The sequence below is a fragment of the Chrysochloris asiatica genome, unplaced genomic scaffold (assembly GCF_000296735.1).
Source record: "Chrysochloris asiatica unplaced genomic scaffold, ChrAsi1.0 scaffold00004, whole genome shotgun sequence".
In the NCBI taxonomy this organism is placed as follows: domain Eukaryota; kingdom Metazoa; phylum Chordata; class Mammalia; order Afrosoricida; family Chrysochloridae; genus Chrysochloris; species Chrysochloris asiatica.
The window spans coordinates 34,907,117-34,934,307 of record NW_006408522.1 but is presented as its reverse complement, the minus strand read 5'-3'; the positions used below and the strand labels follow the sequence as shown (position 1 = coordinate 34,934,307).

Below are 27,191 nucleotides of genomic sequence, written 5' to 3'. Positions count from 1 at the left end.
AGATACCAAAAGAAAAGAATGTCCACACCTTTATCTCAGCGGTTCTGCCAGGCGTCTGTGGCCACCCGATCCTTCCCTCATGTGGTCTCACCCAAGATGGCGGCTCTTGGAGCAGCCGAGCGTCCTGGGCTAGAAAGCAATAGATTTCTTGCTTCTGCCACAAATTCCCCCAGCTGTGAGCCTTCCAACCTTCTAAGTATTCCTTTATACATAGTTCAGAGATCTGGGACCAACCCCTGAGCCTGCTTAGTCGGGTATTTTGTGTTATTGTTGGCAGAGCTCTTTGCTACACGTCTATCTGATCCACCATCTTTTTTGTTCTCCTAAAAGTTCATACTTTTAAGGGGCTGACAAGGTCTGACAGCATCAAATTCTTACCCACTTTTCCAAGTTTATCTCTTACTATCCCATTCAACAGATCCATACTTTAACCACACTAAACTCCTTTAGTTGTTCAAACTCCCTTTTTGCTATGTCTCATGTCTTATATCTTTCAGATATCAGCAGCTAGAGACAGCACTTTATCTTAGAACTATCATGTCCAGTTGTACTCTGAAGTCTCTCTAGGTGTCTAAACTTGAGTGACCAAGTCCACCTGTGTTCCCTCACAACACCTGAGCTTCTTGATATTGGCACTTCCCCACTGTATGTGCTCACATTAAAAAGTGCTTCATTGATTTTCAGTCCCCACCCTGCTGTGAAATCCATGATGGCAGGACCTGTTCTAGCTTGGTCAGTGTTGTATTTCCAGAACCTGACCAAAGTATATTTAATGAATACAACAGGAGAAAATGTTCAAAGTACCTTCCTTTTATGATACTTTTGTACTAATGATAGGTCTTTAACTTTTCTGCAGGCTGATAAGTTGTTAAAAGCCTTGAAAGCACACCTTCAACAGGAAGCAAAAAAAGAAAATGAGAAACAGGTGAGTAACTTTTTCATCTCTCTTTCTCTCTATCTCTCTCTCTCTCTCTCTCTCTCTCACTCTCTCTTTCTCCCCCCACCCCCCATTAAATATAGCAAAACAAGCATAGTTAGTTGTTGAGTGATAAACACAATTGGTAATTACCTAAGACATGCTATTTATTTACCAAAGAGATCATTTATAGTAATAGTGCCAGGGTCAGATAATGATGATGATAATACTAATGATATATTTTGAATGGCAAAATTACCTGTGCCAAGTAATCTGTTGACTAAGATGTTGTTCTACAAATGCAAACTATTAGTTGCCAAATTTTATAAGTGATAAGATGGTATGAGTAGGGAAAGAACTGGATTTTGAAGTGAGAAAGACTCAGGTTAGCTAACAGCCCTGTTTGAAAACTCAAACTACTGGATTCTCTGATTTATCTTCTTTAAAATGAAAATGAAGTCTACTCTGTTGACCATCAGTGTTGTGAGAGTCAAATGGAATAAGGATTCTGTATTGGGCCTCTCTTCCCCCAACAAAAAGAATTAATGCTGAATTTCAGCTTAAAGTTTTTTATATCAACTGTGCAATCGTAGTGTGGCACTGCAGGATAATGCACTGGACCACTAGGTTGGTTTGAACCTCAAGATCAGCCTTTCAAAACCACCAGCTGCTCCTTAGAAACCCTATACAGTATTGCGATGAGTTGGATCCAACTTGACACTTAACAGAAAGAACATATCAACTGCATCATTACCCTTCTTTTTTTGTTGTTATAAAGATATATATAACACATTTCCCAATGCAGTGTTTTTCATGTATACAGTCTAGTGACAGCAATCACATTAATCATGTTGTGTATCAATCTAAGCTCACTATCAACAGATTTGCCACAGACACCTGTATCCGACTGAAATTTTTTAAAAAAACTGTGGTAAAATTTCTGCCATTTTAATTAATTTTAAGTCCACAATTTAGTAATGTTAATTACATGTACTATGTTGTGCAACTATCATCACTATCTATTTTCGAAAGCTTTTGCATCACTCCAAACAGAAACACAAGTGCCCCTCCCTTAAGCAATAAGTCTCATCAATTTTAATTGCCATCCTGCTCCTATGAAATTTTTTCAAAAGGGAATGGCCCCTGAAATACTGAATTTGAGACATTTTAAATTTAATCTAGCAATCACTATCCCAAACTGAAATGACTTGACAAAACTACAGTGGAATCATTTGTCCTTGATTGATGAAAGCCCTGACATAAAAACTCTGATTTTTTTCTGGGAGTTGACTAAGGCTATGGAAGCAAGTCAGCACAGCATAACAAGGAGATAGTTCCCAAGTATAAACTTCCTAAAGCATCCCCTCGGCAATCAGTGCACAGCTGTGGATTTCATTTGAGTGGATGAAGATGACAGAAGACCTTCTGTAAGCCTCATTTTCCAACTGTAGATGGAGCCTTAAATGCATGAGTTGGTCTGACTGTGCAGCAGGATGTGTTTTATCTGAAGCAGGCTTTAGACAAGTATGTTATAGGTGTCGGGGACTATCCTCGACATAGTAACTTGGTTCACGAGTGTTTGGTTCATGAGGAGGCGATATCCGGCAGCGATAGGAATAGCGAAAGAATACACAGACAGACAGAAGGAAGGAGACAAAGAGACACCCCAAAGCCAGGGTGGATACATCACTGGTGGGCAGACCTGGGAGTACAGGCATCGTGGCCTCTGCAGGCAGCAACTCACTGCCCTGCAATCTTTACTGCATGCCCTCCAACCCTTAATGCACACCTGGGCCCACCTGGGCCTCTGTTTTCTTTAGGGGAGGAGCTTCACACCAAGCTGGGAGGGACTAAGACAAGATACAGCTAACATCAGTAATTTTCCAGACATTCAGGTAACTATACATAGAGCTTCACTGGTTCGAATCCCAGGCTGCAACTTGGTTTCTCAGGCTCAATTAACATATCTATAGCCCCTGAACTCAGTTGGGGCAAGGTGAAAGGGAAGGACAAAAGGCTTGGGCGGAGTCCTGCTGTTTTGGCTTCCTGAGCCAGGTTTTCAGGAACTTGGCTGAAAAGCTAATACTTGGGACAGATTTAGGGAAGATGGCTTTTTTGTCTGTAGAACAAAGAACTGGGAAGTAGCTAAACTATTTTCAGTTAATCTTTTGGAGAAAGGCTTGACCTTGCAACCTTTACAGTCTGGGCTTTTAGGAAAATATCACATTTATCTGTGAACATTAAGGGCTCATTTGGAATTCATAAATATAACTGAACACTAAGATGAAAAACAATTTGCTATTTACTGCCAAGTGGCCAGAATTTTTTCCTCAGAGCCTGTAACCTGTAACACTCGGGCCTATAGGGCCTCGAACTTCTGACCAGGCTTACTCGGTCTGCAACATATAGGGTACCTCATAGTATATTCAGGAATGAACACAGTGCTCCCTGACCACTCTGAGCCTCTCTGATTGACATAATACTTTGATTACAGTGCATGGGCTGAATTGATTTCCTACCTGAGAACTTACACACTTGAACTATAGAAACTACAAGGGGAGAATTTCGAGACACACAAGGATTTGAAAACTTATACCTACAAACTTTCTTAGTATAGAAATTCTGTGTCAGCAAAATGAAAAAAAAAAAAAACAAGAAAGAAAAAGGCATGGCCTCAGTAGAAAAATGAAGGGATGTCCAATGAAGATAGCTGTGTAACTGATCTTGGAGAGCAACCAGTCAGCACTCAAAAGAGAAAACAGACCTCCAGAAGGGAAAAAAGTCCGGCTGGGCAAAAGGAGGATTTAGGAGACTAGATTCTATCCTCTGAAAAGCAATAAAGGCTGGTAATTTGTTTGTTGATCATAGAGGTATGCTACTTAGATGTCCCTTTAGAAAGCACCTACTGAACAGAGGTAATGGAAGCAAATACTGTTGAATGATGATACATGGAGGAGATTGTAATCACTGCAATGAAACGATAGTATAAAGCCGATGATCTCTCATGTAAACTATCACTCAGTTCACAATTAGGAAAAAGAACCTACTGAGAAGATCATAAGACCAAGGCCAAACTTCCCTGAGCTATTTCAGCTAGTGACTTGACTCAGCATGGGTACTGCAGCTGGGCCATTTCTATCCAATGCTCAACCCTTTAATGAACAACTTTTCATCAAAGACTCCATTTTGATCTGGCCACACTATCTCAGAGTTTGTAATCTGAGGCTCTTCCTACTCAGTCCTTGCTTCCCTCTTTCATCTCACAGGTATCAAACCTGCAAAGTAGTCTAAAGACTCTGGTCATGGCTGGCCAGCAGTATGGCAAGACCTGGGGACTCCGGGGCCCAGAGTCAGTGACATAGCCACAGAGGACAAGAGTAGAGAGTGAAGCATCCAGCTGATAAGAAGTGAGGGTATATGCACAAGAACACCCACACTTGCAGATAATAGCTACTTGACCTGATTTCAATGGCTGGATGGTCAGAACTCAACTAGAAGAAGAAAAAAATGAGTAATCTGATACAACTTGATGAACTTGACCTACACCTATAGATGCAGTAGCTCAAAAGAGCGAACAAATCTTTATAGCAAGGATCATTCCCACCCCGTTGGTACACAATATAGACAGGAATGGGCAACTTGGACATTGGCTATCCAAAATGGGTGGGCTACAAAGGCAAGAAGTGACTTGACTGGCTTACAAACTTTAAAGAGGGAGCCTAGATCCAGAGGGTACAGAGTAGTATCCAATCTGTCTGGGCGGGGCTGATGAAATTCAGGTAGGTCTCTTGTGGTATAATAGTGAAATATTGTTATCAGGACTGACTGTGAGGGTTGGAAATGTAAAGGTAGACATTTTGTAGCAAATGAATTGAGTGGTTGACTTTGCAATACAGGAACGGAGGTCCTTGGGTCCATCAAGGGAGAAGAGCAGAGTACGGGACCCTAGCCAGAGATGGAGTGGCTGGGGACTCTAGACCCAAAGAGGGAGAGGGGCTGTGTGCTGACAACTGAGGGACAGGCTTGCAGGGTATACCCTTTGGTTGTTTGATGATGCATGGAGGGCGTTGTAATCATGGCAATGAAATGATATATGATAGGATGAATGTAAAGCTAATCTTCTCCCATGTAAACTATCACATAATTCACAATAAAAAAACACTTTAAAAAAAAAAAAAAAAAGGTCATCTTCTCTCTGGTCCCTACCCATTTATCTTCACAGGCATTTCCTTCAATTAATCTCTTGCAGCAAGTTTAATCCCATCTTGGAATCTGTTTCTTAGAAGACTTTCACTGAACAATATGGAAAAAGAAAAGGCAATTAGAAACTAGGAAAAAAATGTTCTTACATGTCATTGAGTCGAATCCAACTCACAGTGATCTGTGTAGGGTTTCCGAGGAGCAACTGTGGGTTTGAACCACCAACCTTGTAATTCAAACTGACCTCGTGGTCCAGTGCTTATCCTACAGCTCCACATCATGAAAAATTAGTCTTAGAAAAAAGGAAATTTTATCAAGCTTGTATTATTTGTCCATAGAAAATGTGTATATGCATGTGTGTGTGTGTGTGTGTGTGTATGTATATACATATATATACACACACACACACACATAACAACTAAATGATTTATCGACTTTTAAGGTCAAGCTACATGGCGCTGTGGGTTAATGTGCTGGACTGCAAAGTCAGTTTGAACCACAAGGTTGGCAGTTCAAATTCACCAGCTGCTCCTAGGAAACCCTATTCAGGGTTGCTATGAGTCAGAACTGACTTGACAGCACTTAACAACAACAACAAAGATCACGATATCTTGATTAAAGATACATAATAGACTCGTGGTTGTTGTGTGCCATCGAGTCAGTTCCGACCCATAGTGACCCTATAGAGGGGGGTTCCAAGGCTGTTAATCTTCACTGGAGCAGAAAACCTGCGGAGCGCCTGGTGGACTCAAACTGCTGACCTTGCAGTTTGACCCATTACATCGCCAAGGCTCCTATGTTGTTGTTGTTAAGTGCTGTTGAGTCGGTTCCAACCCATAGTGACCCTGTATAGGGTTTCCAAGGAGCAGCTGATGAGCTTGAACTGCTGACCTTGCAGTTCAAACAGCTTTGCAGTCTGGTGCATTAACCCACAGCACCACACCAGGACTCCAAGGCTCCTCCTATGTTGGTGGTTATGTGCCGTGCAGTCAGTTCCGACTCATAGCGACCCTGTACAGGGTTTCCGAGGCTGTAAATCGTTACAGAAGCAGAAAGCTTCAACCTTCTTCTGTGGAACAGATGGTAGTTTCGAACTGCTGACCTTGAGGTTCGCAGCCCGATTTGTAACCACTACGCTACCAAGGCTCCTATAATAGACTATAATTGTCATCAATTTTGATACTTTAAGACAGGTATGAGAAATAAAAGGAGAACAGGTGAAAGGAAGTATAAGAATGTTGATATTCTCAATTTAAAGAATATATTGCATAGTGCGACAAAATCTAAAGGTGTAAGTAAGTACATTTTAAAGTAACAGTGTGACTTAAGTGATAGAACTCTAGTAAGAATAAGATGGAGATATGAGAATGGTACAAATGAGCTAAATTTTAGAATATTGTTAGTCAGTTCTAACTCATAGGAACCTTGTATTGGTTTTCAAGGAGTGGCTGGTGAGCTTGAGCTGCGAATCTTACTTTTTAAATTGACCTCGCAGTCCAGTGCATTAACCCTCGGTGCCACATCAGGCCATTGAAAATAAGAATGAATCATTAGAAAATCATTAGTGATAGGTAATTGAGCCACCTGCAATTAAGCCTTAGAAATAGGAAGGATGATACAGAGAACCAATTAATTGCTTTTTAATATAATCTCATTAATATTTTTTTTAAACTGTGTACATTACTTGTTTCCAAAAATTGTACTTATTAAAAGAAAACAAAGTACTGAAAACAAAGTCAGCTTTTCCTTTATAGTTTTTAGGTAAGATGACATGCTTTAAAAAAGACCTTTCTCACATTTAAGATAAGATTGTCACCTTTTTTTTCTAGTGTTTTTATAGTTTCACTTTTTTTTTTTTTTTTTTTTAAGGTTTTTATTGTGGATTGAGTGAAAGTTTACAGGGCATATCATCCGTTTTACATTCAACAAAACATATATCTTGTTTCATTACAATGATTATACTCCATTCCGTGTACCATCAGTTAACAGTATTTCTTTCTATCTACTTTAGCTTTTTAAAAAACAAACAAACAAACAAAAAACCACTCAGGCATATATAATAATTTACATTTCCAAAGGGCACATTCTGCAAGTCTGCTCCTGGCCACCAGCTCTTAGTCCCTCTCTTCTTACTTAGTCCATGAATCTATAGAGTCCTCTCCATGCCCCCATCTTCTGTCTCCATCTCTGGCGCTCCTGCTTCTCTGGATAAGGTCCCACATTCTGCTTGTGCTCTTCTTGCTTGATGGTCCTAGGGTCCTCTGTTTCTGGACTGTAAGAATAACCACTCCCCTTTTTGTGTTACAAAACTTCTACCTTTATAATTGTGACAGTCACGATTAGTCATGATAACAGTTATTCACTATTGAGTCTTACAAATCTTATCCCCATCTCTTTTCACCAGATCCATGTAGACAAAATGACAGCTATTCATCTTGTCTTCTGGTTTTTGGGCATATTCAGGGATTATCTGTGGGCTTAATACTTAGATGGGTATATTTTGGTACTTCTTATGCTTTCTGATTGCCTCTAGGTAGATGTGATCAGGAAATGGGCTTCCCTTTTCACTTATCTTAAGAAATTTAAAGATGCCACTGTTAGTTGCTGTGACATAATTTAGGATTTAATTTTAAGCCTATTTCCTTTTTTGTCTGCTTGTCCTGCTCCACAATCCCCGTTCAGGCCTTTTTTCTAGTTGGAAACAGTTCAGGGCCAGCTGTGGCCCTTTGGTTTTAAGTGGAAACTGTTTCTTTAATTTCGAAGAGATCTGTGCGCATTTGTAGTAGAACCCTCCGAGGTTGGGGCTGGGGTGTCCACTAGCTCAGGCACCCCTATAGTCACCAGAATGGAGGTACACAAACAGCAAGGGACCAACGAACAGATACCAAAAGAAAAGAATGTCTGCAGCTCTGTCAGGCATCCATGGCCACTCGATCCTTCCCCTACTTGGCCCCATACAAGATGGCAGCTCCTGGAGCAGCTGAGCGTCCTGAACCAGAAAGCAATGGATTTCTTGCTTCCACCACAAACTCCCCCAGCTGTAAGCATTCCAACCTTCTAAATATTCCTTTATGTGTGGTTCAGAGTTCTGGGACCATTCCCTGAGCCTGCTTGGTCCTTCCTGTATTCTGTGTTGTTGCTGGTGGAGCTCCTCAATGCACTTCCACCCAATCTGCCATCTTGTTTGTTGGCTCTGGTTTCACTTTTAAGTATTGAATTCATCTAGAGTTCATTGTGGTGTCAGAGAATAATCAAATGTCATTTTCATCCACCAAAAATAACAAAGCATAATACTTGTTCCAGCATCATGTGTTAAATATTGAATCCAGCCTTCTCCAATAGTATGAGTTGCAGTCATTACAGTAATTACTTATTAAGCAGGTCAGTTAGGTATATTCTGGACTTACACCACATTGTTGTGATGTTGTAGCTTTTTACATTTAGTTCCATTCTCACATTGCTGTCTTATTTTGACGTTTAGCAAGTTATTTTGTACTTCCAATGCCTGTTTCCCTTTTATGAGTTGGTGAATTTCAATGTTTGCTTCATAGGCTTTGAGATATAAATGAGATAATTGATGTAAATACTTAGCCCAATAAAGGTGTAATATTAGCTCTAATTACTACTAGTTTATAGCTTAGCACTTGGCACAGTGTATATTAAATACATTAATATACTTTTAATAATTTGCTTATGTGATCACACTAAAATAACTTTAAATTCCTATTTTCATAGATCAGGTTATTAAATATGATTGTTTCTTTTCAATATTCTAGAATTCTTGTCCTTGTCTAGGATTTAGTACTAGAGTTTTAAAATTATCCTTTTATATGTGTAGTATATTTTTTATTCAATTTAAATTTTTATTCTTCTTGAGCACTAAAATACTACACAATCAAAAGGACAACATTTACCCAAAGACAAAGTTGAGAAGGGATGGATAGGTGTGTGGAATGGAAATACGAACCCTAGAGAGAAAGCAGGATAATTGTTGTTGCATGGAGGGTCTTGCAGTTACTGAGATGAAACAAAGTATGTGCTTTGTGGAATGTAAAACTGATGATCTTCTCTGTAAACCATCACTCAATTCACAGTTTTAAAAAAAACTATACAGAGGCTGTTGTCGATTACTGTCTCTCTTTACAGACTGAAAGTCAAACTTCTTCCTCTTGTGATGAGAGTGAGATACAAAATAGAGATCAGGAACAATCGGAGAGGAAAACAGTCAGCCACACCAAAACACGGAGAAGGCGCATGACAATTGAAGGAAACCCTAATTCCCAGGTAAACAGAAGTACACAAATGAAAATAGGCCACCACATGAGTCAAACTGGTATGTTCTTAGGAGGTTTTCTTTTTTAATTCTCTTATGATACCAAGTAATAGTAAACAAGATTTGTGTATTAATACAATTGTTCTGAAGGACTACTGTCTCTTTATAAAAGTCTTCATGGCCATCAGTGTAATTCTTCATATAGATCAGTGACTACTTATCTCTGTAGACAGAAGTTTGCAGATGATTTCATGATTCATAAACTTCACTGTAAGAACCTCTGAGGTTGATTCTTTAGAAATAAAAGCAATATACTGTCTTCTTCCCTCCTTCGCTCCCCACTCCCATGAAAAAACAAAAATAAACGTATAGAAAAGAATTCCTAATAATTAGCTAAATGTTTAAAAAATAAGAAAAGTGTCTGTAAAGTTGCTAGTTGCAGTATCAGTAAACTGTGTGTACTGGGTTTGTCAGATACAGTTGGTGTGTGGGGTGAGTCCTGTAGTATGCAGGAGGCCGCACTTCTGACTTAGCTCCTAACCCTAGGTCTGGTGGTGGTAGGCATGGTTCTGGACCTCGTGGTTCTGAGTCCACCAAGGGGTCTGTAGTGTGCAGCTCTCCCTTCTGTCTCCATATTGCAGTGCCCAAGGGAACAGAGCCATATGTCTCCCCGAGATGTGGGGCACTCCATGCACTGTGAGCTCCGCGAAAGCTCAGGTGATGCGTGTCTCTGTTGCTCATCATGGCAACTCCAGGGCCTGACACGTGTGACTCACTCGATAAATATTTGTTGAAAGTTCACTAAGTGTTCACTTACTTGAGGTGCCAAAAATAAAAAGGAAAAAGTTACCAAGGTTAAATGTGATTTTTTTTTTTTTTTTTTAATTTTAACTATGCTAAGTTGCCCCAGGCCTGGTGATCTGGTGATCACTTTGTATTCAGTCTTTCAGTAGAATGGTTATGGAATTAGCCAAGGACTTCCCTCATTTGTTTTGTATAAAATCAACTCTGATTTTATTCTTCTATTGTATCCTTTCATTCAAATGTTGCTTTTACATGGCAAGGTCCTAATTTTTTTCTCTAACTTTATATAGTAGTCACTATAGGCTATCCTGTTGTTTGTTATTTAATGCCATTGTGTGGGGCACCTGGTGGGTTTGAACCACCGATCTTGTGGTTATTAGTCCAGCGTTTACCCTTCATTGCTACACCAAGATTCCCTGTTAAGTGTTTTTGTGTCGATTCTGACTTACAGCAACACTATATAGGGTATCCAAGGAACAGCTGGTAAAGTTTGAACCACTGACCTTTTGGATAACAGTCTAGTGTTTATCCTACAGCACCACACTAGGACTCTCTAGTATCTCCTATTCCCAAATTTCACATTCTCATGACATTTGATGAGGCAGAGAGCAAAATCTAAAAAGTTTCATTTTCCTACTTATATACTTTCAGCCATTTTTCTCTCTGAATTGGTAATTTTGTGTAAATCATTTATTTCCCTTAAATTTTATACAGTGTCATTCAGAGTTGAAGATAAGTGATCCCACTGAATCCCAGAATCGGGAGCAGCAGGTAAACCAGGATTTCAAAGCTGCTGTAGAAGTTCCTTCTCAACCACATGAGAGCCAAGTTGATGAGAATTCTGTTTCCATGGGAAAAAGCAGATTAAATGGTATGTCATATAACTCTAAAAGACCAAGTTCAGCAAATTATACAATGTTAGAATCAAAAACAATAAACTTCAGTTAACTTTGTGCAGAAAACAGACTAATATTGTTAGCTGAAAAGTTTAGGGAAGTTGCTTTCTACTTGGTAAGAGCCAAGCCAACTAATTTTCTCTATCAGCCTATACTGACTGATTCCAGAGGCAATTTTTAAGAGTATAAAGAATTACTGAGGCTAGAAAGTATGAGAACTGCTAATCTAATCCTTAGACAATGGATTTTGTCAATGCCCTTTAAAGCAAAGAAAAATCTTAGATCATTATTTGCATTTCATTGTCTTATCTCTTTAGTCCACTTTAAATACGGAACAAGTTCCTCAGTTTGTCTTTCATCTTTCATGACTTGACATTTTGAAATATATTATTGCTGTCGGGCGCCTTCAGGTCGGTTCCAACCTTTAGTGAACCTGTATAGGGTTTTTGAGGCTATAAATCTTTACAAGAGCAGAACACCTCATCTTTCGCCCTCAGAACAGTTGGTGGATTGGAATTGTTGACCTTGAGGTTAGCAGCCCAAAGCTACCAGCATTCCAATTTGAGCATAGATCAGTTATTTTCTCCTATTGATTGTGTTGTTATTTTGTTGTTGTTATGTTTGTTTCTTCATCAATGAAATATTCAAATTAGATCACAAAAGTATTACTGTGTCCTGGTGCAATAAACCAGGAAACCCAGGTGTTGATTAGTCCCATTACTGGTGACGTTAATTAACTCCATCACTTGGCTGTGGGGCCGTCTGCCAATTCTATCCTCTGATTAGTTACTTTCCATTTGTAATAAATAAGTATCTTGTGAGGAATACTCTGACTTGAAGAGATCTTGCTTCTCAGAAGTGTTCCATCCCTCTTTGGCTTTAGTAAAAATATTGAAGCAAAAATCCCTGTAGTCCCTCAGATCTCTTGGAGCATCTGGTGCCTTGTTTTAGGGGTGCATTGGAGAACCGTACAGTTGACATTTTCTGAAAAAGTGTATTTCAAACTCGAAAAGATGAAGGAATTTAGAAAGTGATTGGGATAAATGGAGGGAAATGCCAAATCTTATGTTCACCAGGATTTCAGCTAGATTTTTTAAAAAGCAAAAGTAAAATACGCTTAAGAGCAAGGAACCAGAGGAAAAAAAGACCAAAAATGCTAATGGTGATTCAGAGGCTGGTGGATTGGTGTGATTTCATCATTTTGGCCTTAACAATGACATGATCCTTTTTTTTTTGAAAAAATTTTTTTCATTTTAATATTAGTGCTATATTTATATAACTTCTCTACAGAAAGCATATTCTTTACACCTGCTTGAAGTATGTGAACTACAATTATAGTGGTACTGTAATGTGCTTTTAGGACCATTTTTACCACCACCTCCATTTAGTCTCACATGAAAATGCCCTGACAGAAATATATCTTAATAAGATAATGTTATTTGAAACTTTTCATTAGTTCTGTGTCTGTGCATTTAGGTAATGAAGATTCAAAGATACCTTCAAAAAGACAGAGGTCTCTTTATACAAATGGTTTTCCAAAAGCTGGAAAAAATAAAAAATCTGGAAGCACTACTCCAAGTAAGTGTTGTACAAAAAGAAACCTAAAGTAATGGGCCTCAAGATTTGGTTTGGGGAATCTTGGCTGTCAGTTTTTAGCTCTGAGGCTACTAATCCTTTCTGAGAATGATTCTACTACCTATTTTATCAGGTTGATATGTGTAGATTAACTGAGGATATTGTTTTCTAACACTAATCATATAGAACTGCAGTTGGGACATAGCAGGGATTCAGTAAATATCTATTGAACGAATGTCTATAAAGTACTTGCCACACTGCTCACCTTGTGCTGAGTTTCTAGAGAATCTACGGGCTAGTGACATAAGATGGACAAGCATTACATGTATGCATGCAGCTGTGTACATGTAATGGTTCTCCATCTTGTGTCACTAGCCCATTGCTTGATGCCAAGATTAGGGGTTGAATGAATGATGTGTAATCTGTAGCTATTAAAATGCTGCTCAGCATATATTAGAAACTCAATGAATGTTTGTATACTAAATAAGAATAGCACAGAGCAAAGGGATGCAAACTACAGTCTTCCTTGGCTTGTTTTGTATAGCCTATTAAGGTATGAATGGGTTTTACTTTTGTAAACAGTTGTGGGGTTTTTTTAGTTTTTATTGTGAATTGAGTGATAGTTTACATGGGAAAACATCAGCTTTATATACATCCTATCATATTTCGTTTCATTGCAGTGATTACCATCCCCTCCATACATCACTATTCAACAGCATTTGGTTCCATTCCCTTTCTGGTTTTTTGAGGGGGGGAATGTACATCAAAGCACTCAGGAATACATAACCAAAGGGTGCACCCTGTAAGCTGCTGCTTACACCCCCCGAGTCATTGACTTTGTCTCCATCTCTGGTGTCACTGCTTCTCTGGATAGGGTTCCACACTCTGCTCTTCTCCCTTGATGGTCCCAGCGTCCTCTGCTCCTGGACTGCAAAGTCAACCACTCCTCTCCTTTTGTTACAAAATGTCTACCTTTACATTTATAAAACTCACAGTCAGTTCTGATAGCAATTATTCACTATTGAACCACAAGCTATGAATGGATTTTACATTTGTAAAGAGTTGTTAAAAAAAAAAAAGAATATGAAACAGAGCCCATATGTGGCTATAAGGCCTGAAAATCTTATCTTGTTCTTTACAGAAAAATTTTGGCAATCCCTGGCATAAATCTTTCTAAGTATTACAAAATAACAAAATTATGATAAACTAGCAAAGACCAGTTTATTTATTGGTGAAGGAGAAGAATAAATCTGCCATTCCTCTTTTTTTACTTTTTATTGTGAATTAAATGAAGGTTTACAGAGCAAATCATCAGTTTTGCGTTCAGCAAGTCATATTCTTCATTTTATCTCAATGATTGCAATCCCCTCCATTTTGTCCTTGGGTAAATGCTTCTCTTTGGGTCTTAAATTATTGACTATTGTATGGTGTGCATGCATCCTTAGTGTTGTTTCCTCCTTACATACCTGTCAGGGGAGCATGGTGGTTCTGTAGAATAAGCACTCGACTGCGAACCACAAAGTCCACAGTTCAAGTGCACTAGCTGCTCCACAGGAGAAAGATGAAGCCTTCTGTTCCCACAAAGATATACAGTTTCGATGATATATGAAAATTGAGCCAAGGGGGCCTGGGGAACTCCAGACTGAAGGTTATCTAAAGACCATAGTCTTAATTTCAACCTGTCTGACCAGTAAACCTGGTCTTTATGATTTTGAGTTTTGATTGCCATTTTTCCCATTCTATTCAGGACCTTCTAGTATGATTCCTTTCAGAGAAGTTGGTTATGGTAACAGGGCACCATCTAGTTCCTCTGGTCTCCGGGTCATAAATACTGACATTCATGTGTTCCATTAGTTCCTTGAAATGAGCAACTTCCAGTTTCATCATTCTTCTTTCCTCCAGACAATGAGAGACCAATAATTGGACCTTAGATGGCCACTTATGAGCTTTTAAGAGCCCAGTCACCGCTCATCAAAGTAGGATATGTAGAACATTGCTTTTGTGAACTATGTTATGTGCCACTCCTTTCTTATCTTTGGATGTAAACCAAGATGTCAGTTCACAGTGAAATGAACAATGGAGAGAGATGGTGGGTGTTTGATCTTCTTTGAGATATATCTAAGTGTTTTGAAATTAAAGTTTTAGTAAAGATGAGGTTGAAGTTGAATGTCAGAGATGCAGAGAAGAAAATAAGTATTAGCAGGGGGTAAAAAAAAGACAAGAAGGTGAGTAAATGGATTCTGACTTGTTATTAATTTGCATATTTTGGGTAATATTCTAGATTTTAAGAAGCTTCATGAGGCTCATTTCAAGGAACTAGAGTCCATCGATCAATATGTTGAGAGAAAAAGGAAACATTTTGAAGAGAACAACAATTCACTTAATGAATTGAAGGTATGTTAGGAGCTATGTTCTTAATGGGACTTAAGGATTCTATTTTAATAATGAATTGCATATACACTATTATTAATGTAATCAACTTGATGTTTTACCTGTGGAATGGATTTGTTTGGGTTTAACATAATCTTGAAATTGCTGTCCTCAACTCTGAGAATTTTTTAAACCGTCTAAATATAACTTAATCCTTAGAATGTAGAAATATTTTCAAAGTAGCGGTAAGTTGTCTGTTTTCCTCATTCAGACCCTTTGCCTACTACTGTTGAGGACAGGTTAATTTATAACTGAAGCCTTCTTAACCCTTGTCTCTCACCTGAAGGAGGAGCGTGTAATTAACACTGGCTAGTTTAAAGGCTTCCTTTGGTAACATCTCATTGAGGGGACTTCAGTCCAAATCCTTCTGAACTCAGCACATCTTCAGTAAGGTAAAGAGAGCAACCAGGAAGTTGTTAGCAGAACAGTGAGTTGATAACATCCTAGAAATTTTATTGTTGTGTCTTATACATTTTATATGGGGTCCAGTTGCTGTAGAGTCAGTTCTGACTCATGACTACCCCATGTCTGTCATAGTAGAGCTATGTTCCATACGGTTTTCTTTTGTAATTTATTTTTGTTGTTGTTGTTGAGAAAATACACAGCAGAACATACATCAATTCAACATTTTCTACATGTACAGTTCCCTACAGTCTTTGAGTAATGCAACCATTCTCACCCTCATTTTGTAGTTGTTCCTTCCCCTTTAACATAAACTCATTGCCCCCTAAGTTTCTTATTGACTTTTTCAAGTTTCTGCTGTCAATTTGATCTCAAAAGAATGCAGTGCTCAAGGCAGACATTCTTTATTAGTTATCCTGATGATTGGTTTTAAGAAGGCTTCAGGGATATTTTTGATTTGAGGCTTAAAAATGATCTCAAGGACAATAGTTTTAGGTGTTCATTCAGCCTCTGTGGTTCTGCATTACCCTCCTTTTGATCAGGATTCTTCTATAGAATCTTGATCAAAATATTCATTAATAGAAGCCAGGTGCCATCCAGTTTTTCTGCTATCTTGGCGTAAGAGGCAGTTATATCACACTTGGTTTTTTTACTCTGTTATACAGCTTTTGTCAATTCAACTTTCTACAGCTATACAACTTATTGACAGCAATTACATTAATCAATTGTATAGTCCTACCCTTATTCAATATATGTTTTCCATCTCTGTAAAGAATAACCTCTCGTCTCCTCACTTTTGCCAGCCCTTGATAACTGCTAATAAACTTTGATCTCTATACATTTGTCTGTTCTGTCTTTTCATTAACTGTGGTCATATAATATTTGTCCTTTTGTGATTGATTGATTTCACTCAGCATAATGTCTTTAAGCTCCATCCATATTGTAACATGCATCAAGTCCTGATTTCTCTTACTGGCTGTGTAGTATCCCATTATCTGTATGTAACATGGTTTCTTTCTCCAGTCATCCATTGTTGATGGGTATTTAAGTTGTTTCCAGTTTTGAAGTATTGTGAATAGTGCTACAAGCAACATTAGTGTACAAATTTCTTTTCGAGGCTCTGCTTTCAAGTCTTTTGGGTATATACCTAAGGAGTGGAATTGCTGAGTCATATGGTAGTTCTATTTTCAGCCTTTTAGGAACTACCACTCTGTTTCCACAACAACTGTACCATTTCACAGTCCCACTAGCAATGGGAAAGGATCCTATTTTCCCACTTTCTCACCAACATTTGTTATTTTCTGCTGTATTTTAAATCTTAGCCATCCTACTGGGAATAAAATGGTACCTTGTTGTAGTTTTGACTTGCATCGCTTTGATGTCTAATGATCTTGAGCATCATTTTCATGTATTCAGTAAATATATGAATGCTCTCTTTGCCCATTTTATGACTGAGTTGTCTTTTTGTTGTTGTCAAAAGTTTTAAATATAAATTGGCTATTAGATTCTTACTGGATATATGTTTTCCAAAGCTATTCTCCCAGTCTGTAGCTTTTTTGGTAAAGTTTTTTTATAAGAAAGCTTTTAATTTTTTATGAGTATCGTTTATTTATTTGTCTTTTTCTGTTTTTATATTAGAAACTATATTGTGGAAAACTAGATGCAACAGGGTTGTTCCCTGCATTTTCTCTCAGGAATTTATGAGTTTAGTTTGTACATTTAGGTCCTTAATCCATTTTGAATTTGTTTTTATGTGTGATATGAAGCATGGGTTTAGTTTCATGTTTTCTGAATGTGAAAACCAAATTTTCTCAACAGCATTTATTTGAAGAGACTCTTTCCCCATCATATGGACTTAGTATACTTGTCAAAAATCAGCTGATCATAAATATGAATTTATTTCTAAACTCTCAGTTCTATTAGTCTATTGTCTGTTTGTCTATTATTATACCACTACCAGGGTGTTTGGATTACTGTAGCTGTATGTTGTTGTTAAGTTCCACTGAGTCAGTTCTGATTCTTAGCTACCCTGTATATGGTTACTGAGGAGCAGATGGTGGTTTTGAACCACTAACATTGTGGTTCGCACTCCAGTGCTTATCCTGTAGCGCCACAACAGGAGTCATATAACATTTTCAATTCAGGAAATGTGAGTGAGAGTCTTCCTATTCTTCTCTTTGAACATAGTTCTGATGTGTCACTGTAGGAGAAAAATTGAACTACTAACTGTGAGGCTGGTGGTTCAACCCACCAGTTGCTCCTTGGAAATCCTGTACAGTGTCGCTATGAGTCAGAACCGACAACAACATGGCCTTTTAGGAGTCCTGCTGTGGTACTGTAGGATAAGCATTGGACTGCTAAGCAAAATGTCAGCGGTTCAAACTCACCAGCCACTCTTTTCCCTGAATTAGTTCTGGTATGTAAATGTAGAATAAGTACTGAACTGATAAGCTCCAAGGTCGGCAATTAAAATCCATTAGCTCTTCCTCATGAGAACTGACTTAATAGCACCTCATAGCAACAACAACAACATGGTCTCTTAGCCATTCCATATGAAATTGAAGATTTATTTTTCAATTTCTGTAAAGAAGACTTTGGAATTTTGATTGGAATTATGTTGAACTTATAGATCACTTTGGGTAGTATTGACTCTTTACAACCATCCCTCCCATATTACGACTTTTCTGTTGGGTTCAATAATTCATTGTAGTAGCCACACAGAACATAAACTCAAATTGTAGAGTTTAGGAGGGAAGTTAACAGGTTACGATTCAGGCTCTGAAATGTTCAGGATATAGTTCTTTGGTAGGATGGCCTCTTCTCAGCCATGCCCACAGGCAGACCTCTCTCTGGCCCTTAACTCCTTGTCCTGGCCTCTGCCCTGCTCTGGTAATATTACAAAGCTCTTTGAATGTTGTCAGTAAGTGCCCACAGGGCACACCATTCCACCATAAGCTTCAGCTCAAAGACACTCAGCTGAAGCTCCCATGGGTGAGCAAACCTAGCTCCCCTAATAAGTGCCTGGAGTTACCCCAATCCACAAGTGAGCGTCCTGCCCCAAAGCTTTTCTTGCTCCATGGGCGAAGCAATTTACTGTTCTACTTCATGCTCTGACTCTTGGTTCTGTTACTGCTTCTCCTCTGTCGCTCTTCTGATGCTCCTGGTGTCACACTCTGTCTTCTGGCTCAGAGAGGCTCAGCACACAGAGATCACAGAGTTCCAAGGATGCACTCCACCCCTGGCTGAGATGGTTCATCTTAAATCCACCAGAAAGTCACAACTAGCCAATCCCCATGTTAGAGTTTCAAGTTTATATTATTATTATATTATAATAATTCTGTTAATGATCACTGACAATTGAATCATATAGTCTTCCCCCACCTTATCTTACACAGACCTATCAGGAAAAGAGGAAATATTCCCAATCTGTGTTGCTCCCATTCAGTGGTTTGATCATGGCTATAAGAGCCCCACCAAGCAATTCACTTCACTGCAGTTGTATTGAACACACTATTTAAAAGTATAAAATTCATTTGAAAGAGACAAAATGAACACTGTTAGTAGGTTCATTGTGTGTTATTATCAACTAGTTTAATTTGTCCTGGTGTGGCACTGTGGGTTAATGCACTGGACTGCAGAGTCAGTTAAACTGCAAGTTTAACGGTTCTAGCTCACCAGCTAGCTGCTCCTTGGAAACACTATACATGGTCGCTGTGGGTCAGAACTGACTTGATGGCATTTAACAACAGTTGAATTTACTTTTTAACTTTTTATTATGAATTGAATAAAAGGTTTGCAGAGTAAATCTATTTTCCATTCAACAATTCACAGACATTTTATTTCTCATCATTGATTGCAGTGCCCTCAACCTCATCTCTTTCTACTCTGGGTTTCCCATTTCCTCCTTTTTTAACCCTTCCTGCCTTCTGAACTTTGTCCTTGGGCAAATGCTGCCCTTTTGATCTTGAGTGGTTGATTGTGCTAAGGTGTACATATCTCTGTCTTAATTATTTAGTGATGCTATAACAGAAATACCAGAAGTGGGTGAGGATTTTTCTTTGTTTTTTCTTTTTTAAGTTTTTATTGTAATTTGAGTGAAAGTTTACAGGGCAAAGCATCAGTTTTGAATTCAACAAATCATACACTTTGTTTCATTACAATGATTATAATCCCCTCCATTTACCATTAGTTACTGGTATTTTTCTCTCTATTGGTTTTAGCTCTTTTTTTGGCTTTGTTTTTTAAAAACTTAGGCATATATAATAATGACATCACCAAAGGGCACATTCTGCAAATCTGCTTCCTGGACTTCAGCTCTCAGTCCCTCTCTTTCCATGAATCTAGAGTCTCAGCTGCTCCCACTCTCCTTGTCCCCATCTCTGCCTCCGTTTCTGGTGTCACTGTTTCTCTGGATAGAGTCCCACATTCTGCTTGTGCTCTTCTCCCTTGATGGTCCTAGGGATGTAAGATTCCTGGAATGTAAGATTGATTGCTCCCCCTTTTTTGTTACTTCTACCTTTACAGGTGTGACTATCTCAATTAGTCATGGTAACAATTACTATTGAATCATAAGTCTTATCTGCATCTCTTTTCACCAGATCTGGCTAGACAAGATGGAAACTATTTAATGGGGACTCTGTGTTGCCCCCCCCCACTCTTAAACTAAACTCCCTCTTGAAAATTTGTAAGCCAATCACTTTGTGCCTTTATTGCCTCCTCATTTTAGGTAGCCATTGTCTAAGTTGCCTGTCCCTATCTACCCTGTATACAGACGGGATACCATTGATACTTTTGATACTTGATGTGAAGACTCTTTCCCTCTAAGTTGGTATTTTGAGCTACTACCTCCAGGTCAAATTCATCAAATTGTAGCATTTTACCCTCATTTCCATTATGTCCCCCCCCCCCAAAAAAAAAATTTATTATTATTATTTTTTAAATTGCCCTGTAGTCGAGTTCTGATTATTAAGCCGTTGAGCTAGGTCAAATGGGTACTATCTGCAAGATTGGGTGTTTTGTGCATCTCCCCTCTCTTCATAGCATCAGGATGCTTCACTCTCAGCTCTAGACCTCTGGCTATGTCGTTGTCCATGGGCTCAGGTGTCCCCAGATCTCACCACACTTTGGATCAACCAGCCCTTCCTCTTCTCTCATCTCCAGGTCAATGGGTGTCTATGGAAGGTGATTGAACTCAGCCCATTTAAAAGTGGGTAGTTTTAGCAAACAGAAGTTTATTCTCCTATACTTTGATAGGCTAGAAATCTGAATCTAGAGTACTGGCTCTGTTAAGAGGTCCTTGTCTCCTTTCGGCATCTGTAGTCCCTGAATGCCTTGGAGATCGCCATGTATCTTGGCATCAGTCTTTCCCTGGATCAATCCTGGTATGTAGCTGTAGGATAAGCACTGAACTGCTAACTGCAAGGTCGGCAATTAAAATCCACCAGCCGCTCCTTAGAAACCCTAACCCTATACACGGTCACCATAAGTTGGAACAGACTCCATAGCACCTAACAATAGGAGCATCACAGTGCATGGTACTATCTGCAAGTATGGGCATTCTTGTATGTCTTTCCTCACTCCATATCAGCTGGGTGCTTCACTCTCAACTCTAGCCCTCTGTGACTGTGTCCTTGTCCATGGGCTCAGGAGTCCCTAGGGCTCAACACACTTTGGACCAACCAGCCCTTCCTTTTCTATCATCTCAGGTCAATGGGAGTCTACGGAAAGTGGTTGAACCCAGCCCATTTCTTCATTGTTGCTTTTCCCTGTCTTCCACTCACCAGTAGATGAACATGGTCACCAGCAAGCTTACATGCCTGCTCATGTATTTCCTTTGAGTTTCAGTCTTGAAGGGGGGTTTGTCCTGAAGGACTTGATTGCTTGCCTTGATGATCTGTGTGCTGTTTTGTTATCAACCCACAACTCTACTGGTCTTCAGTCTTTAGTGACTAATGTATCAAATCTGTTCTTCAGATGATCTCTAAATTTAGGTGGGATATGTTCAAAGTCATATTTTGGCTCTCATAGAATTGTTTTAATTTCCTTCAGCTTCAGCCTGAACTTGTATATGAGCAATTTTGTTCCATAGTTGGCCCCTGGCCTTGTTTTGACTAATGATATGGAGCTTTTCCACTATCTCTTTCCACAGATGTAATCAGTTTGATTTCTGTGTATTCCATTATGTTAGGTATGTATGTCACTTTTTATGTTGTTTATTGTTAAAGTCAGCATTAATAGTATTATCTGACGAAACCATCAGAAAGATTAATGCTGATTGCAAGTAGGATCGTTTACACATTCTAAGTTTCCAAACAAAACTGTAGCATGAATGATGGTCCCGGCACCAAGTGATCCTAATAGAAGACAGTGTAGAAAATAGGAACTTTGGAAGAAGGATGAAGGAAAACACAAAAAGGGTGATTAAAAATAATGGTAGACTTAGTCAACCAAACCAGGCTCTGAACTTATAGTGAAGATATGAATTTGCTGAATATGAGTGTGCTTTTAAAAGTTCATAGAAAAATGGAATTGAAAAAATCATGGAATTTTCCCACAGACTTTTGGAGTAATCCCCCTTGCATTTTGGTATTAAATTTGTCTTATAACTGTTATAATTTCTTCTACTTGTTAAGTGGTCTTAGTTTCTTAAGTGCTACTATAACAGAGCTACCACAAGTGAGTGGCTTTAAAGGGAAACACAGGTCTAAGAGAAGGCTGTCTCCTCTCGGTATCTCTTGGCTTTGTACTGGCAATTGAATAGTACAACCTCTGCTGTCAGTTAATGAAGTTCCATTTCGCCTGTTTGCAATAGACTTTAAACTAATGATAATAAAAGAGTCAATTACTCTTTGTCTATTGACAGCAACTTAAAAAAGATAACTTAAGTGCAACCATTCACAGCAGTTTCAAAGGAGCAATTCCTTCCTGCTTACCTTCTCTCCTGTTGTTTTTTGTTTTGTTTTGTTTAGCTTTTTTGAACAATAATAAAATGTCTTCATTTAGGAACAAGAAGTGGAATTATTTATAGATTTCATATACTAATTATAAGGAGCTCTGGTAGTTTAGTGGTTACGAATCGGGCTGCAAACCGCAAGGTCAGCAGTTCAAAACTACCAGCTGTTCCGTGGGAGAAAGATGAGGCGTTCTGCTCCCGTAAAGATTTACAGCCTCGGAAACCCTGTACAGGGTCGCTATGGGTCGGAACCGACTCAACGGCATTTAACAACAACAACATACTAATTATACAAAGGGATTTCAAAAAGTTCATGGAAAAATGGAACTAAAAGGTAATTTTTCCACGAACTTTTGAAAGCCTCCTTGTATAATAGTTTATATTTAATAGACTGTTTACCATATTCCAAGGCAATCTATTTTCTTTTTCAGGTTTAAAATAGTTTCCCTTCTGGCCTGCGGGGACTGTTCTGCCACATCATTTTTGTAAATAAAAAATGCCTGGGTACCTGGCAGCTAGGAAAGGGTTTCTTGTAACATACTACTCAGCACAAGCAGAACTTACTCTTTACATCAGAATCACCATAGCAATACAGTGGCACTCGCAACTACAGAAGGAAGGGAGGGAGAAACAAGGGGTAAATAGGAGCTCTCTTCTTAACTTTGTCCAGGAAACAATACTGTGTAAGACCCCAAGTTTAAAAATTGTGTTTTCCCCCATCTTCAGAAGCAGCCTGTTCACAGGGGTGTGGTGTTGACTCCAATATCGACTCCAGTTCTGCTCAGAAGGCCCTCTGTGGCTTGCACTCCCGGCAGCCAGCGACGCTCACAATGTCGATCTCAGGGCACCACAAGTCGGAGCATCTTGTATACAAAGCGGTCAGTCAAGTCCTCCACGTTCTCGGCAACAAAAATGAATGTCAGGTAAAGATACTGCTCCAAATGTAGCCAAGGGCAAGATTGCAAAGCTTTAGTGCTCCTAAAGCATTTAGGCAGGCTCTACCAAATAAATATTAATGATGGTAACAAAAGGATCAGAGACACAGATCAGTGAACAATTTTCATTTTTTCTTTTTAAATTTGTGTCTGATTTCTTGTTTTATGTCTTTTTTTTTTTTTTGTAATGTTTTATTGTGAATTATGTGATGGTTTATATGGGAGAACATTAGTTTCACATTCATCCTATCATATATCATTTCATTACCATGGTTACAATCCCCTCCTCCATGCATCATCAACCAACCAAAGGGTATACTCTGCAAGCCTGCCCCGCAGTCATCAGCACACAGTCTGATGTCTAAAGTCCCCAACTGCTACATCTCTCCACGTCATCGTCTTTGCCTTCATCTCTGGTGTCACTGTTTCTCTGGGCAGGGTCCCGCACTCTGCTCTTCTCCCTTGATGGTCCCAGGGACCTCTGCTCCTAGACTGCAAAGTTAATCACTCCTCTCCTTGCTACAAAATGTCTACGTTTACATTTCCAACCCTCAAGGTTCAAACCATCCTTGAGGTCCAGTGCATTATCCTGCAGTGCTATACCAGGACTCTACAAATTGTGTTAACTTTTGTCAAACTACATCCAAATCTGACTACTTCTCACTAGTTCTTTTAATGTAACTACCCTGATCCATGCCACCATCATCTCCCTCTCAAATTTTTGCAGTCACACTAACTTTTATGGGTAAAGCATTATTATTACTTCTGAAGAGCAGCCAGAGTACTTGTTAAAGAGTGATACATAATCTAGTCCTAAATAAAGACAGGAGATAAGATATATGAATTTGGGGTGGTGGTTGTATGCTGTCAAGTCAGTTCAGACTCACAGCAACCCTGTACAGGGTTTCCAAGGAACAGCTGGTGGTTTTGAACCATCAACCTTAAAGTTAGCTGTCCAGTGCTGATTCGGTAGCTCCATACTAGGACGATTCCTTAACTAGTATTAATCACGTCCTAACCAGGAAACTGTAGGCCTGTTGCTGCTGTGCAATCCAGTCAACTTCCACTCAGAGCCACGCTGTATAGGGTTTCTGAGGCTGTAAATCATTATGGGGACAGAAAGCCTCATCTTTCTTCTGTGGAGAAACTGGTAAATTCTAACCTGCTGACCTTGTGGTTACTAGCCCATGTTGTAGCCTACAACGCTATCAGGCTCCTTAAAGCTCTAATTTCTTAATTTTATTGTGTCATAATGACCACGTGCCCTATTGATTTGTTGGCCCCTTCTGCTTTCTTTGCTGTGCTTTTCCTGACATTAGGGTAGCCCTCAACTGTGACTGTCTCCACAGATGAAGATTTTCCGGCTCCTTTCTTCTAATTTCCAAACTTTTTTATTGTGAATCGAGTGAAGGTTTACAGAGCAGATCATCAGTTTTACATTCAACAAATCATACAGTTCATTTCATCTCAATGACTATAATCCCCTCAGTGTAATATTATTTATCCCACTTCCTCTCCGTGTTTATTTCCATTTGTTTCCACACTTTAATTCTCTCCTTTTAAAGGACATTTGAAGCATGTTACAGAGCTTCCTCATCAAGTGTAATCATCTAACAAATAGTTTTAAACTTAAAAATTTCCTTAAAGGTTGGAGTCCTATTTATTGTTAACTTTGAATAGAAGTCAGTGTGAATGGATCCTGTTTCACAACACACTAGTCAAGGGGCTAGTCTTTGTTGCTTCACTGCACTATGCAAGGCAGACTGGCATTTGCAGCACGTCAAACACAGCTAATTTTCTGAACTCTTAGTAGAGTCATTAATAAGAATTTAGCAATATCCATTCAAGGTCACCATCAAATCTTTAGTTGTAAACCCAGAAATTCCTTTCTATTAATCTCTACCATCTGCCTAATATATATATTTACCATAACAGGATTTTCATTGAATATAAGACATTATTGATTCAAGATTCACTGTTATTTTATGAACTACTAAGGGCAACATTGCCAGTTAACTCTGACATGACATGCTACCAACCGCAAACTACATCTCCCCAATTTCAGATATACTAAATTACAGGGAACATGTGTAACAGAGAGTCAGTGAAATAAAAGCATTTATGGCAACTTGCTATCATTAGAGGATGGCCTTGTTCGGCGTTCCATTCTTCTCATCAGCTGACATAGCAGCGTCCCATCCGCTTTGCTTACCAAGGGGAGGAGGAGAAGAAAGGTTGCTGCTTGGAGCATTTACTGAACTGTAACTTGACACAGACAGGCATCTTCAGCCAGCTCTGAACTAACACTGACCAAGTCAGAACAGAAAATACAGTATCATATTTCACTGACACAGAAGTTGATAAATGATTTGTCTTAGCATATGTGTTTTAAGAAGATGTATGTTCTGTAAAAGTGGCTCACTTGTATAACAAATATTTATTGAGACCCTTTCACTGCTTAGCAGTGGTCAGGTGATTTTGTGTATAACCGTGGCACAGATATTCATGTCTTGTACTCTACTGTCCTCTTTAGGTTTTCGGCTGCTACTGAAGATAATGAGCATAAACGCTCACTGACCAAGACTCCAGCCAGAAAGTCTCCACATGTGAATGTATCTGGGAGTACCCCCAAAGGCCTGACTGTGCTTGAGACACAAAAGTTAAAGGCTGCCAAGCCTGATTCTGCTGCTGGTAAAACTCTTCTGGTCCATCTTTAAGCCATGTGTTGTTGTTAAGTGCCATCTAGTCAGTTCCAACCCATAGTAACCCTGTATAGGGTTTCCTAGGAGAAACTGGTGACCCTGAACTGCCAACCTTGAGGTTCAAACCAACTCTGCCGTCTGGTATATTAACCCACAGCACCACACCAGGACTCCTTTAGCTATGTAACTTCTTGAAATGATTAAGAGTATCTATTTCTTTACAACTTCTTCACAAGTACAAAAGCAACATTTTTTTTTTCTCTCTCTCTTTTGCTCTGTAGCATTTTATACTGGTAAGGGATAGGCCAGAGACACAGCAAGAAACTGAAATAAACCTGAGGCATTCAACTTTTCCAAAAGGGGTCCTAGAGTGGTGACCCTTCCTAAAGAGTGCTCAGCCCCGTCTAGGACTCAGGGACTAGATGAAGGATCACAAATACTCACTACAACCTCTGAAAGGGCTGCAGGACTCAGCACAGAGTTTATAAAGTAAATGCTACACTATTTAGGAACAGAGTGTGCAAGCCAGAATGGGGTTGCTCCTACACACACTGTCTGTCATCACGTACAGTGAACATACAGATAATATTGCACTAGCACTGTGAGAGTTTCAAACACCTAAATAACGTCAGGATTCTCCAGAGGAGCCTACTGAATGTGGCAGTTACCTTGAAGGGCTTGCTAGAATCCCTGCACCTGTGGGATAATCCCCTTAGTGGATTTCCTCGTGTCTTAAAGACCTACATTTTACATTTAAGATTTAAGTAGTGTGACTGACAGCTAAACTTCAAGATAGTCCTAGCAGAAGAAATAGGAAATGTATAAGGTTCCTCCTCCAAATGACTTCTGTCATCCTTGTCCTACTCCTTATTGTTGTCTAGTGTCGTTGAGTCAGTTCCAACTCATAGTGACCCTGTATAGGGTTTCGAGGAGCGACTGGTAAGCTTGAACCCCTCCGACCTGACAGTCCAGCACATTAGCTCACAGCACCACACCAGCAAGCAGAAATGCCATGCAATATTCCAAACCAAACTGCAGTATAGGGAAGGTAGAGCTTGGGCAACTAATGGACAGTGCACTTGCCTCAGATATGACCCTGGCATTGC

The 27,191-nt window shown here is 39.2% G+C and overlaps 1 protein-coding gene across 1 annotated transcript in view; it reads left to right on the top strand.

Moving 5' to 3' along the window:
• NUSAP1 (nucleolar and spindle associated protein 1) overlaps positions 1–27,191 on the top strand; it is a 49,664-nt gene that overhangs the window by 15,504 nt on the left and 6,969 nt on the right. The window contains exons 2-8 of the mRNA XM_006831896.1: positions 857–925; positions 9,263–9,400; positions 10,908–11,064; positions 12,566–12,667; positions 14,946–15,058; positions 23,175–23,371; positions 25,917–26,074. Of these exons, the coding sequence (XP_006831959.1) occupies positions 857–925; positions 9,263–9,400; positions 10,908–11,064; positions 12,566–12,667; positions 14,946–15,058; positions 23,175–23,371; positions 25,917–26,074 (934 nt within the window). The remainder of the gene's footprint in view (positions 1–856; positions 926–9,262; positions 9,401–10,907; positions 11,065–12,565; positions 12,668–14,945; positions 15,059–23,174; positions 23,372–25,916; positions 26,075–27,191) is intronic.